The sequence below is a fragment of the Crocodylus siamensis genome, chromosome 4, assembly GCF_052110815.1.
Source record: "Crocodylus siamensis isolate JL-2025a chromosome 4, ASM5211081v1, whole genome shotgun sequence".
Lineage (NCBI taxonomy): Eukaryota > Metazoa > Chordata > Crocodylia > Crocodylidae > Crocodylus > Crocodylus siamensis.
The window spans coordinates 236,227,526-236,242,239 of record NC_143398.1 but is presented as its reverse complement, the minus strand read 5'-3'; the positions used below and the strand labels follow the sequence as shown (position 1 = coordinate 236,242,239).

At 44.0% G+C, this 14,714-nt stretch overlaps 1 protein-coding gene across 2 annotated transcripts in view; it reads right to left on the bottom strand.

Moving 5' to 3' along the window:
- Positions 1-93: 93 nt before the first annotated feature.
- The window catches only part of ESYT3 (extended synaptotagmin 3), a 56,783-nt gene continuing 42,162 nt past the window's right edge, over positions 94-14,714 (bottom strand). For both annotated transcript variants that reach the window (XM_090045921.1, XM_090045922.1), the window contains exons 16-23: positions 14,382-14,468; positions 12,732-12,881; positions 9,869-10,311; positions 8,662-8,760; positions 7,866-7,997; positions 3,068-3,173; positions 2,257-2,306; positions 94-1,634 (exon numbers count right to left, since the gene is read on the bottom strand). In XM_090045921.1, the coding sequence (XP_089902047.1) occupies positions 1,598-1,634; positions 2,257-2,306; positions 3,068-3,173; positions 7,866-7,997; positions 8,662-8,760; positions 9,869-10,311; positions 12,732-12,881; positions 14,382-14,468 (1,104 nt within the window). In that variant the 3' untranslated portion in view covers positions 94-1,597. The remainder of the gene's footprint in view (positions 1,635-2,256; positions 2,307-3,067; positions 3,174-7,865; positions 7,998-8,661; positions 8,761-9,868; positions 10,312-12,731; positions 12,882-14,381; positions 14,469-14,714) is intronic.

Sequence of the window (14,714 nt, the reverse complement as noted above, 5' to 3'; positions counted from 1 at the left end):
GAAAGCACAAATTTACTGGTGACTACAAAGAAAAGGAACAGATACAAAACCTAGCATTAATCCACTCCACTCCAGCAAATCCATCTCATGTAAATCCTGATTAAGACACTGCTCCTTCAGCATCTGAATGCCTTCCACATATACTTGCTACAGAGAGCTCTGAAGTACAAGACTTAAACTCATAAAAACACAATTAAGTATCTTAGCCATAGCTTTTGCCAGTGCTTAAGTTACTGCAAAAGATACTTCAACTCTGGAAAGTTGCAATCCACTTCTGGATCTATGGATTAACGACAACCACGTACTCAATGAGTGCTGGAATTCTGTATACCCATTTTGAATCTTGAAAGCTGTGCTCTGGAGGAGGGGAAAATAGAAGGTGGATGTTTTGGGGTTCCAGGAGATTGAGTTACGATGGTTACCAGCTTTCAACTTAATTCCCACTAAACCAAATTTAAAACTAGTGAGTGTTGCATTGGTCCAAGCATCGCCACAAATGAAGTGACTCTAGCCCTTGTGCAGGTAAGAATGATGCTATGCTAGCCTGCAATGTATTTTAAACATTAAGTAAAATGGGATTAGCTGTCATCAGCAGAGTCAGCAAAGGTAGGCTGAGCCTCCCACATGCACATTTAGCTCTCACAGCCAGGGTCTTTAGTACTTAAATGGGTGCATTATAGGCACTAAACAATAGGTCACATTTGCTAAGTCTCTTGAGCAATTTGTAAATAGTTTATTATACAAGACTGAGACTTAAACATACTGAACGTCTGAAAACATTGGCATGTTTCCCCCCAACATTAATAAAAGGCTTGCTTACAAAATTATAGTCTGTTGTTTCCAACATGGAACTCTGTATTAACAAAGCTCACAAGACTTTGAAATGTACCATAATAAAGAATTAGACTTTAAGGCGTTACCATCTTGTTGTGCCAAGATATCAAAAAGTTTATACACTTCCCTGCTGTTGGTGAATCATATTTATACCCATTTCAAGTTAGCACCTGCAATCTGCTTTATAAAAAAACCCCTCCCACACAGTAGAATGGTAGATAATTTTCTTAGACTTGTGTAGATATAAATTATAATTGCTGCTTTTGGTATCTCTTCAGTCTTGGAAGTGAAGAACAGTGTTTTGAAAACCCATGATCCTGCTAGTATACTAATTTCAAGTATGGTGTCAACAGAACATGAACTCAGAGCTTTAGGGGCAGGGAATTCTCTAAAAGCAAAAACAATTCATCTTAGTGTGCTCTTGGCACTCAAGTATCCTCTTGAGAGTAAACATCTGTAAGTACACATGGAGGCTGCTTGTTAAGTTTCTTCAGTTATACCAGTCACGAGTAAATGCTGAGGTCACGAAAGCTTCATGTTACACATTTACACCTAGTCTAAATTTAAAGGATTAAATCCGTCTTTTTTTCTACCTTTTCCAAAATAACCAGCCACTGAAAAAGGTAGTTAAGCAAGCAAATCCAACACCTTTTGCCTTCAATATACATAATTAAGTTTAAAATGCATTAGTTACAAAATATACATATATACATTAATATAAAGCATGTAAATTAGTCGTGACTGTAAGGGCACACTGAGGACATCATCGCCTGCTCTGTCCATTCATGGTCAGCTCATACCTGCAAAAGACAAGCCAGCAAGGATTATTGTTTTTGAAGATGTGCCCTGTATTTGAAAGAAGCACCTTTTCCCAACCTTTTAGCCAGCCCCTAAACTACACTGAACATCATGGTCTATGTACTTTTAACAAATCCACGCTACAGGGTGCTTGAATTCTTCATTGGTTATTTCTGTAGACAACACAGCAAAAAACAGTGGAAATGGAGGAAGAAGTGGTTTTGCAGGTATATACAGCAATGCTACCTCCTTGTTCTCCTTTAGGACCCATTGAACTCTCTTGTCCTGCAGCTTTTCAATGAACTCGACAAAGGGTAGGCCATGAGTGTGCTGAGACCACTGCCTATTGTCTTTACAAATACTGTCCCTATGCTCCTATTTGTCTGTATACCTGTTTGTCTCGCATATAGATTGTAAGTCACCTGGTATTTCATCTAGCACAATCTGACTGGGTCTTTAGGAACTATGTGTTAGAGTTGGATGTTCATTTCTGGAGCAACTGGGGAAGAAAAGCCTGAATCCGCTAACTTTAGGGTTCGTTAGAAACTCTAGAACAAGAGGCTGCCTATTTCAGTGAAAATACAGATCTAAGCAATCTTGGAGGGTATCAAGACAAGAACTTACCATTGTGAGAAGCCTTTGATTATATCTTCTTTTGCCAAATCAATCCGTACCTTTAAAAAGTAAGCCATATTTTATAACTAACATTCAACTTGCAAGTCCACTAGAAGAGTTTAAAATGGGTCCTTGTTACTACTGCTCTTCTCCAGTCAGTTCTAGTTAAAGTTCTGGAAGTACAGCTAAGATTAAGGAGCTGAGCTTGAAGTCTTCTGGGCGCACAGCACTGAAGATCAGGGACAGTATAGCTAACTGAACAGTTCCCTTTAGGATGGTTTTCAAAATGAAACATTTACCATCTGCAAAATGTAAGTTTTTGTCAGAAAATGTTGATTTATCATCGAGTCCGCAGCTCCCCTGCTCCTCAGGAGTTTTCTGGGGAGCCCAGGTTTCCAAACTCACCAGCTAGAGACCCCAAAGAATATATTTTGTTTTAGAAATGCTGAAAAACACCCTGGTTGTCAGAATTTCTCATTGTTTCTGAGATGAAATACTGTGGGATATTTCATGTGTGCCATGAAAAATATCTGTCAGGGTGTGGGGGGGGATGGTCTTAATTTGAGATGAAAGCAGAAAAAGCACCTTTGTTTCATTTGCAGAAATGAAATCCTGAAGTGAAATCCAATTAGCTTTAATGATCAGTCCCATACCCTGGAACTGCAGTTCAGCAGTGGGGAAGGTCTCTCAAATATGGTAGTGAGCAAGACTGTTTTAAATAAGTATTATAGAGAATTCAGATATTAATGGTTGCACAGGTAGCATTTCAGGTTTAACATGTATGACACTTAACAATAAATATTTGATGGTTTAAACTTACTTTTCCAAGTTCCTTTCTCTCATGTGAAATGAATGGCCTGCTGTTTTTCACTGCAATGTCTAGTTTCCGTTTCCTAATGTCTTCCAATGATTCAAAAAATTCAAATCTTTAAAAAAAAAAAGTTTTAAAAGTGTGAACAAATGAGAGAGTAGGGTCAGAGCAGTATCAGTGGCTACCACAAACTAATTTTGCATGGATGCAGCACAGTTCCATCCTACAGGACGTCTCTCACCCCGTTCTCATTAAGAAATTAGGCAACTGTGGTTTCGACACCTATACAGTCACATGGGTGGCAAATTGGCTACAGGGCCACACACAGGGAGTGGTAGTGGATGGGTCTTTTTCGACCTGGAGGCATGTGGGCAGTGGGGTCCCCCAGGGCTCGGTCCTCGGGCCCGCACCGTTCAACATCTTCATCAGCGACTTGGATGAGGCAGTGAAAAGCACCCTGTTTAAATTCGCGGATAACACTAAGATGTGGGGAGAAGTGGGCACGCTGGAGGAGAGGGACAGGCTGCAACTAGATCTGGACAGGTAACGGGTGGGTGGATGAGAACAGGATGGGATTCAGCACTGACAAAGTGCAACGTGATGCACCTGGGGAGGAAGAACCAGCACCACACCTACAGGCTGGGGAACTCCCTTCTCCTCAGTGCAGAGGCAGAAAAAGATCTGGGAGTCATTATTGATCCCAAAATAAACATGGGCCAACAATGTGGGGGCGGGGTCAGGAAGGCCAACCATACCCTGTCGTGCATCCACAGATGCATCTCAAGCCGGTCCAGGGAGGTGATCCTCCCCCTCTATGCAGCACTGGTCAGGCCGCAGCTGGAGTACTGCGTCCAGTTCTGGGTGCCGCACTTCAGGAAGGATGTGGACAGCATCGAGAGGGTGCAGAGGAGGCCACTCGCATGATCAGGGGCAGCAGGGCAGGCCCTACGAGGAGAGGCTACGGAACCTGAACCTGTTCAGCCTCCACAAGAGAAGGCTGAAAGGGGATCTGATGGCCGTCTACAAACTGGCCAAGGGGGACCAGCAGGCACTGGGGGAGTCCCTGTTCCCCCGAGCACTACCGGGAGTAACGAGGAACAATGACACCATAAATTGACCAAGAGTAGATTCAGGCTAGATACCAGGAGGCACTACTTCACTGTCAGGGCGGCTAGGATCTGGAGCCAGCTTCCAAGAGAAGTGGTGCTGGCTCCTACCCCGTGGGTCTTCAAAAGGAGGCTAGACAATCACCTTGCCGGGGTCGTTTGACCCCAGTACTCTTTCCTACCCATGGCAGGGGGTCGGACTTGATGATCTGCTCAGGTCCCTTCTGACTCTACCAACTATGAAACTATGATAATCTTTCCACTACACAGTGAATTGTGCCCATAGCTTGAGAACTTGACTATGCACGCTTCAAAGCAAATCCTGGCTACCCTTATGAACAGAGCAGTTTACACTAGGTGAGAAGACTCATCACACTTCCATAGACAAGAATGGGCTGGCTTCTCCAGTGACAAGGGAGAACATTTCTATTGTCAGCACTTGCTAAGGCTAACAGGTCTCAAGTCACTGGGAGAACATACCTTGTGGGGATAAGAAGATTGTTTTTACCACAGGCAATAAAGAAAGACTTGCGTCTGGGATGAACTGTCACTTACGGACATCTCTTTCTATTCTACAAGTTGGGAGGAGTTAGTTTTGATATCGCTCAAAAATGTTCTCATAAGTCAGGGTTGTAATGCAATGCAGGGTGGTTTAGAAATAACAAGCAAAGCAGTATTTAACTCATTACAGGAGAGAATAGATTCCAGGAAAGGACGGGAGAAACCGTGTCTAACAGCAGTGGTGTTAGCAAGGTGTTTATGGAAACTAGCTGATGTTGGGGTAGGAAGAGGTAAGTCCCCAACTTCATAAACAGTAAACACCAAGGGTAAAATGTTTCAGTAGTGACTGGTTCTGAGTGCCTTAAAAAGGGACCACCTTTTTCAGGAAGTGCCAAGCACCTTTCAGTTGTCACGCTGGGCAGTAGAAAAGTTGAGGCTTGACCCAAGGTCATTTGTCACTTCTAGGGCTAGATTTTGAAAGTAGTTGCCTTGAGTCACTGCTTTTAAATCACTGATGGGCAGGGCCTTATGAAAGGTAATCTAAGGGGGAAAGGTGTCCAAGAGCGTGGCTTGTACATTAGAAGGGACCATATTACGGCATACAGCAGGCTATTTTGATGTGAAGGAAGAACAGGAAGTACAGCAAGAGATCAGCCTGGCTAAACTCTTTAATGAACTGAAACTAAGAAAGGAATCTTACAAAAAAGTGGGAACTTGGTCATGTTATTAGGAAGAAAAAGGAAAGGAGTATAGCAGGGGCATGCAGGGAAAAAGTTAGGAAGGTCAAGGCACAAATTGAGATATAACTAACAAGGGACATGAGGCAAGAACAACAAAAAAAGCATTCCACAAGTACGTTGCAAGTAAAGTGGTAGCCAGGGAATGTGTAGGTCTCTTCCTAAAAGCAGCCGGCAATCTAATCATGGATGATGCAGAGAAGGTTTAAGCATTTAATGCCTCCTTTACTTCAGTCTCCATGAAAAAGATCCACTAGCAGAGACAGTTGGCAGGAAGACTATAGAAAAAGGTGAATCAGGGTAGAGTAGGGAAAGAGCAGCTCATAAATTATTTAGAAAAGCTGGGCCAGACAAGACCGATCCTAGAATACTCAAGAAATTGCCTGTGGTATGTGCATGACCACCGGCTATTATCTTTGAGAACTCGTGGTGGTCTGATGAGGTCCCAAATTAACTGAGAAAGAGCAAATAGTTTCAATTAAAAAAAAAAAAAAGGAAGGTGGTGGGAAGCAGGATCTTGGGGGGAAGGGGTTAAATCAGTCAAACCTCAACACCTAGAAAGTTTAAAGAACACATCATCCAGGAAACCTATAGCATAACAAGGTCAGGAACTGCTAAAGTGGATGTGTCAAGGGCAAATCATGCTTGACTGACTGGATTTTCTTCTCTGACGAAGTGGCAGGTTTTGTGGATAGTGCAGGGGAGCAGTGGACATGATACACTTCAACTGTACTTCAGCAAGGATTTTAACATACTCTTCCATGATATTAGTAAGCTAAGAAAATAGTCTAGATGACAGTACTATAAAGGTGGATTTATAACTGGTTGGATCACTGAGCACAACGAGCAGTCATCAATGGTTCAGTGATTAGTTAGAGATAGAGGTATCAGGTCAGGTTCCTGAGGAGTCTGTCCTGGATCCAGTACTGTTTTAAGATCTTCATTAATGGAGGATTTGGACTGAGTACACAGGCTGCAGGTCTGCAGAGGACACTAAACTGTGTGGGGTTGCAGACACTTTGGAGGGTGGGATTATGATTCAGGAATAAACCTTGATGAACTGGAAAGATAGTCCAGAATAAATGAAATTTAACAAGGGCAAATGCAAAAGTCCTGCACTTGAGAGAAGAGTCACATGCTCAAATACAAAATGGGGAACAGTAGGATCAGCTGCATTACTGTAGAAAAGGGCCTTGGGGCTGGAGGTAGAGGTTATAGTGGATGGCAAAACGAGTCAGAAAAAATAGCATAGTTGGTTATATTAACAGAAGCATAAAAGGGTCATTTGCAAGCCAAGAGAAACGATTAGGCCTCACCTGGAGTACTGCATCCAGTGCTGGGCACTTCAGCTCAGTAAAGATATACACAAGTTGGAAAGGATCCACTGGAGAGCAATGAACACGATTACAAGTGTAGGAAACAGGGAAGACAAGGAAAGGCTAAAAGAATGGGGATTCTTTAGTCCAGAAAAGACAAAATAGAGGGGGATTTAATAAGTCTTCAAATACACAAAGGATAGGTTATAGGGATGATGGCAATAGACTATTTTTTTGTGGCCACAGGGGACGGTACAATAAGCGTTTTAATTTGCAGCAATGGAAATTTAGGTTGATATTAGGAAAGACTTTCATACTATAAGGGTAGTTAATTGTTCAAGCAGGCTACTTATGGAGATTGTGAAATCTCCATCCCTGGAAGCTTTTAAAACCAGATTAGACAGACACTTGACTGGGATACTTTAGTCCTGGATGATCCTGCTGTGAGGAGACTGAACTAGATGGCATCACAAGGTCTGCTCCAGCCCTACTTTGCCATGATTCTAGGATTTTGCTCCTCTATTTTTCAGCACCATTGTGTGACCCTTTACAAGGGCCTGTTAAGGTCCCTTCCTGTCCAAGATCCTGAACCTGAAAAATATGGTAATGGACCACTCTCAAAAGGAGGATCTTTTTATAGTACTGCCTTTGGATTGTGGGAAGGTGCTAGAGACAGCCCCAGGCATCAGAAAAAGGGCTTGATTAATGAGCGGTAAGTTGATCTGGTGTACAAGAGGAAAGAGACCACCGCCTGGTAGAAGACTCACATGCCAGGAGACTGGGAGGACAAAAACATGCCTGCATGCGAAGAGGCAAACAAGAAACCTTCAGCTTCTACTAGAAATTGGACAGACAGGAGAGAGAGGAGTCAAGAACAAGAGGAAGGGAATTGCATGCATGGCCAGGAACCAACCTTACACTTTGGTCAGTTCCAGCCATTAAGAGCTGTTTTTGTAGAAGACCTGCAAGGTTTTGCACGATACAGTCCTTTAGGCATAAAGTACATATGCAACTCTCTGGCCCATTTCATTAGGCAGAGTTCATGCTAAAGGTAGTAAAATGACGATCGGTTTAATCCTTCTCAGTATCACCGCCCATCTCTTCCTAATATATTCCAACAACAATTGTACAATTATGTTGTACTTACTTCTCGTCGTACTGGGGGTTCAATGTTTTTTTCTTAACAGTTGTCTTCTTTCTGCCTGTCCATCTTTTATCTGGAAGCAGGTAGATGCGAACATAGGGGTCTATTCCCCGGGTAGAACATTGTATCAAGTTCCTGTTGAAAGAAAAATAAATAGTCTACATTGATACCATGTGATCCACAAGCTCTGAACTAGACATTATAGTCAAGCCAAATTTTCACAGATTCAGGGACAAACAATTAGCTTCCATCCCAACTCCCAAGATAAGAAAGATCTCAGGTCTTTCAAACTGAATTATATACAACTTGAAGTTAATTAAAATTTGAAGCAGATGGCTGCTGGATGCTTGAAACTTTTGAGAAATGAGGCTACTTCCAGACTTAACTACAGAGATAAAACAGCTAATTTTTAGGCATCTATTTTTCAAAACCTAGACTTCTTAATTTTAGGATAGCCAAGGCAGGAGCCACACAAAGAAGTCAGGGAAGAAAGAGTCTGGGTGGTGGGATGCAATGTTGTAGACCATGCTAAACTCTGAGTATTTATTCCTATCACAGGATAATGAAATAAATGGAACATCAAATGGATCAGATATAGCAGTTCCCGTGTTCCCGAGTCCAGTAAAACTGAATAGTTAAGAGTCAGCAAATGTTACCATCCCTTGGCAATATTTGCTGTGCTATGCTATATAGCCTGTATGTGTTATGTACATTTAATAAAAGTTACAGTGAAGTATTCACACATATAAGGAAAACATATCTCCATTTAGATAATAGGCAGATACAAAAAAAAAGTTACCTGCAACCATTTATCATCACAACGAGACTCTGCCGCAAAGAAGCATATCTCACAGTAACATGAATCTCTCCCAAAGACATATCCACTTGGTTTGTTCCACTGTAAGACACAGTCAGCATCTTTTAAAATGCAACAGGATGCATGCAACAAAAGGTATATGCAGAGGGGTGCATATTAGGAGAGCTACCAGTTGCTCCAATGCATTTTCAATTGAAAAAGTGACAATAAGGCGGGGGGGAAGCTAGCCATGCACCAAGTCTCACAGCCCATCCCCTTGAGAAACATGAACCCAAGTTTCAGAGCATAAAACGATGCTGCTTGAGGTTTCCCACGTTTTGCTCCCATTAGCCCTCGACAGGATAACACCAGAAATGGTCAGAATGCTTCTTGTACCAGCACCTGCTCTTGTAATGAACACAGCACAGGCATGATTATAATAACGTGTCTCCATAAAGCACTTGGATGCCCACTTCTTGTCCATGTACTCTAAGTATGGCATAATGTTGTCTCCCTCCTGTAAGCTAACTTGCTACCCAACAGAAGATTTTGGTGCATCCCTTAGAATATTATTACAATTGGAACAGGCTACCTCAAGAACTTGTGAAAACTTCATCCTTGAAAGTTTTCAAGAACAGGTTAGACAGACACTTGAGTGGGATGGTTTAGTCAGGGAAGCTCCTGCCGTGAGCACAGCAGATGACCTTGTGAGGTCCCTACCAGCTGTACTTTCTTACGTTTCTACACAGTTCCCAAGACCCAGGTATTATCCTATAGCAGGAACACTTAGAAAATATTCTTGTTTCAATGTGCATTACACAGAAAAACTGTCAAAGGCTAGACTGAACAGCTGGAACTGGTTTGATATTTATTTGACTGAAAAGAACCTTCCTTCTTTACATTCAAATGGTTAAAGTATCTCAAAAGGGAATTAATTCTCCAAAGTCACACTGCACGAATGCACAGGTGTCTACAGACTTCTGTAGAACACGAAGACCCATGTTGAAGGAAGAACTGATTAAGTTAACTTCCAGAAAAGCATCTTCAGGCCTTAGAAAGATTTACCTTACTCCTTGACCGCTGGTGGACTAAAACATTTATGCAAGTTCTCTGCTAAATCCCTTAGGAGTCTGGGGTCTGCACTCCCTGCTCCGTACGCAGTCTACAAAAACAATATGCATCTAGTAAAATTTAGACTTAAGATACATACTTGCGCAGGTCTGGATTGGTGCGACTTAAATCAAAGCAGGAAGAAGGAAGAGAACCCAGTGAACCGATACTGGGGGCCAGCCCGAGTTCCTGCAGAGCTGGCATCGAGGGTGCTGGCAGTATCCTTGTGTGTAGGGTCGCTGGTGGTTGGGGTTCCGGATTTTGTGTGCCTGCTGGCTCAATACAGTCAGCGGCAGTGTCCTTCACTGGGCCTGCCAAGTGCTCATGTGCAGTAAGGTCTGCATTGCTCTCCTTCCTTGCTGGTTCAGCTTCAGGCACTGCAGAATTTTTGGTCACCTGGGGTATTTTGGAGGCTTCTGTTTTTGGTGGAGGGAAATATTTGGCTTGGCTTCCACCCTTCTCTGCAACAGGTACAGGAAGTTGCTTTAAGGCATTTACACCAGAAGAGACACTTAGTGGGTCAGGCTCCTCGATGTTCAAGACCTAAGAACCAGGAGGTGCAGAAATCAAGTGTGGGTGCTAAATGCCAACATTACAGCACGTAATCCTTTGGGATGGTTATCACTGACTTCAGAGAGGAGCATGGAAATCAGAGCAAGGGCCTCACCATTTATATCTCACTATAAACTCTTTCAGTGACCTAAAGATTCCCCTCTTATTTCTACTTCTTTATTCTTATAAAGGAATCACCGAATCATAGAAAATGAGGGTTGGAAGGGACCTCAGGAGGTCACATCTAGTCCAATCCCCTGCTCAAAGCAGGACCAGCCCCAACTAGATCATCCCAGCCAAAGCTTTGTCTACCCAGGTCTTGAAAACCTCCAAGGATGGAGTTTTCACCATCTCTCTGGGTAACCTGTTCCAGTGTTTTACTACCCTCCTAGTGAGAAAATTCTTCCTAATATCCAGCCTAAACTTCCCTTGCTGCAACTTGAGCCCATTGCTCCTTGTTCTGTCATCTGTCACCACTGAGAACAGTCCTGCTCCATCCTCTTTGCAACCCCCCTTCAGGGAGTCGAAGATTGCTATTAAATCCCCTTTCAGTCTTCTCTTCTCCAGACTAAATAATACCAGCTCCCTCGGTCTTTCCTCATAAGTCATGTCTCCCATCCCCCAAACCATTTTCATTGCCCTCTGCTGGACTCTCCAATTTGTCCACACTCTTTCTGTAGTGGGGCGCCCAAAACTGGACTCCAGATGTGGCCTCACCAGTGCTGAATAGAGGGGAATAATTGATTCCTTTGACCTACTGGCAACACATCTACCAATGTAGCCCAGGATGCCATTAGCCTTCTTGGCAACAAGGGCACACTGTCGGCTCATACTCAGTTTATTCTCCACTGTAAACCCCCGGTCTTTTCCTGCAGAGCTGGTGCCCAGACAGTCACCCCCAGCCTGACCCAGTGCAGGGGATTGTTCTGTGCAGGACTTTGCACTTGTTCTTATTGAACCTCATAAAATTTCTTTTGGCTCAACCCTCTAATTTATCTAGGTCACCCTGAATCCTAGCCTTACCCTCCAGCGTATCTTCTACTCCCCACAGTTTGGCGTCACCTAAATGGGTTTGTAGTGAAGGCTCTGAACTGGAACTCAGGAAATCGAATTTCAGTTTCCAGCTCTTACTACAGACCCCTGAGTGCATGCAAGGAAGTAAATCATCTTCTGATACCATTCACCATCTGTAAACAGGGGTATGCTTCTTGTTTCCTACCCTTTGCCTATCTAATCAGGACTCTGGGACAGGGACTGATCTCTTGTTATATGTCTTTATACAGATCCAGCTCATGTGTGGTTGCTTCAGTAATACTAATATGTCAGCCAAAGCTACAAAGGGTGCATCTACACATTGCAATATGGTGATATTGCTACAGCACCATGCTTTAATACTTCCTTTTGGAAGTACTACAGCATGGTGCACTATGGGTGGTTACTGCACAGCGCAGTTAGATTTCGCTGCTACATCATTATAGCAGTGCACTGTACTGGGGGACTGTGCCACTACGGTGACATAGCTGGTAATCGCATGTAGACCCTTCGCGATTACTACATCACCGTAGTGCACTGTATGGTGATGTAGCGCGTTGCTACATCACCATAGGGTGACATGCAGACACACCCAAAGTATTTAAAAATTGCCATGGCTACAGTTGGGGTGGCGGCGGAGGAGTGCATTTGGTGCTTAAACTCCCACATGTAAATCCAGGCCTTCATAAGTGATTAAAATTTTCCCTAATTTTATTGGTGCCATTGATCATTTGTTTAGGTTTTAAGCGTGTGTTTTAAGGCCCTAACTTTAGGGCTTTTCTGTTAATTTGCTTCACTTTTAAGGATACTGGTCTGCAGCTTTAGGACTCCTGACTTTTAAAAAACTTCCCAGGAAAAACCTCAAACACTAAACAAGGATGAAAGGCAACCATCATATTTCAGGAGAACTGGTTTATTTTGGGAATGCAAGGGGCAAAGAGGAGAAGCCAGCTTGACACAGAGCTTCAGTCGTGGTTCTGGAGCACTGATCACATCATCATTTTACACCCCAGCCTTCCAGGTAAATGATAATTCATGTCAGTGGACTCGGAACATTTGAAAAATGGCCAGCAACAATTTATTCAGCGGGGCAGGGCAAGAATTCATGGCATGCAAGTTCTGTCTTCTCTACAGCAGTTCCTGAATTTGCCTGTGGCTAGGAAACCCAATCTGTTTGGTTTGCTATTACCTTACAGGACAGATTCAGTTTCCATGGAGCTGCACATCAAAGTTGCAACTCTTGGCAGCGATACTGCCTTGTTGGTCAGGCTGAAGTATTTTTAAATCAGTGATCTATGCTGGCATTGGCGTAAGGCTTGACTAGTTTCCTTCAGTGACATGCAGGGAAAGCAGGGGAAATACGAGAGAGGACAACTCACCCGCAGGACTAGTTTCATCTTAATAAAGCTGTCTGGGCCAGAGTGATCCAGCTGAAATCTCTGATCAAGAGTCATCTCAGGCTCCTTCAGCACTTGCGACATTGACACAACAAGGGTTCCCAGTGCATTTTCCCGATCATCATCTTTTATCTGGAGGTAGGAGGTTTTGGTTAGCAGGCAAGCTAGGCCAGCAGCACACTGGCACGCAGCAAAGCCAGGAGTTAGACTCTGCTGCACAGTGACCAAGATGTGAAGAGAGGGAGCTTGTCTTCTACAGAACCTGCTATTGCATGTAAGACTATTCAGACGATGCATGTAGGGGCTAATCCCACCCCAACCTGAGTGAGAGGGGACCCTTTGCAACAGCAAAGGCACAGACATTTCTTCAGGGGATATTCAGGACATGAATCTCAGCACCCATCTCCACAGGCAAAGAGCCACAAGACTGCAGTCCAGTTATTAAGCCAGAGGAGTTGCACAGAGGAATGCCTGCGTCTCTCTGCGCCACTGGAAAGAGTCCTTGCTTGCTTGCTCTGGGTCGAGCTCCTTCCTCCTAAGGGACAGACCTGGGATGGCATCCACTCTGCTCTGGAAGAGGTAATGTTTATACATCTAATAGCAACCTGCTCAAGCAGCCCAAATTGCCTTTGTAGCTCTGAAAAAAAATCCAAAGTGATTTTGGAGCATCAGCACACCCCAGCCCAACAGGGCATTAGAGGAATGTAAATGCCCACTTCGGTGCCTGAACACAAGTTTTCCTTTATTGATAATTTACTAGAAGACAAAGGGATCTGCTCTGAATCAGAAGAATCATCTGACCCAAGGGCCTGCAAAACATAACATGTTCATAGCAAAATGCTTAGGTATTGCCCTGGTCACTGCCAGAGATCCCTTCTATTCGCATATGACCAAACACGTAATGTGTTCATTTTACTGTGCAGTGGGCAGAAACTAAACAGGCCTGGATGTCTATTATGTATATGAGCAGTGTGTAAGGTATCATGAGGAAGCTGGACATGGTGGAGAGGGAGAGGGAGGATGAATGGATGGGTTCTGAGAGCATGGGTTAGGAGAGGAGAAGGTCAGAAACTGAAACTGGGTGATAAGGGCAGAAGATCCAAATTTTTAATAGCAGCAGTCAACTTGCCAGGGATTTCTGTGCCAGACCCATACCACACTTCACTAAAACAAGGTGCCAAGTGCTGGGAAGTCCCTGAGAGTGGTTCCAGCACACCTAGTATGGAGGCACAAGGTCCACCAACTGGTGACAGTCACTTCCACTACCAGTTCACCAGCACCAGCTCAACTCAACCCCTTTGGCCCCCCTGCACTCTCCATGCTCATACTGAAGTAATTTTGCCTTGAAACAGATTTGCACCCGCTGTAAATTGGTGCCTGAAATCATAACTCAAGTGGGGCAACTGGGGTAGCAGCCGTGGTCACCAATTTAAGGGAGCAGGAAAAAAAATAGGAGCTGGTGCTGTAACCACACTACTGCATTGCTGGGAGTTGCTGCTGCTGGGAGTGGTAGCTGGGAGTCGCTGCTGCTTCCACGTGTTGCAGCTGTCCCAGGCACCTGGTTGCCTTGTTCTTCCTCTGCATAAAACTGTGTAAATCCAGACCAGGAAGAGGCAAGGAACCCTCTCTCACCTCCACGTGCAGGGACTGGGAGTGGGCACTGTGAACGAAGAACGTGAAAGCCTGGCGCCAGACAGGATCCTTGTGGAAACTGCAGGTCTGTAAGAAGAGAAGAGAAGAGGATTGTGGCATTTTAGCTCTTCAGAGCTTCAGGTTCTACACAGACACCGACACAGGCACAGGCAGCAGGATCACACATGCTGCAGGCCTTCTTACAAGCAGGCCCAGGTCAGACACTTGCACAAAAGCCAACGTCTCTGCCAGGTGCAGCACAAACAAGTTATGCTATGCAGGTTAATGCTAAGACAGGTCAGGCAGGTTACAGCTTTCCACGAGCTGCAGCAT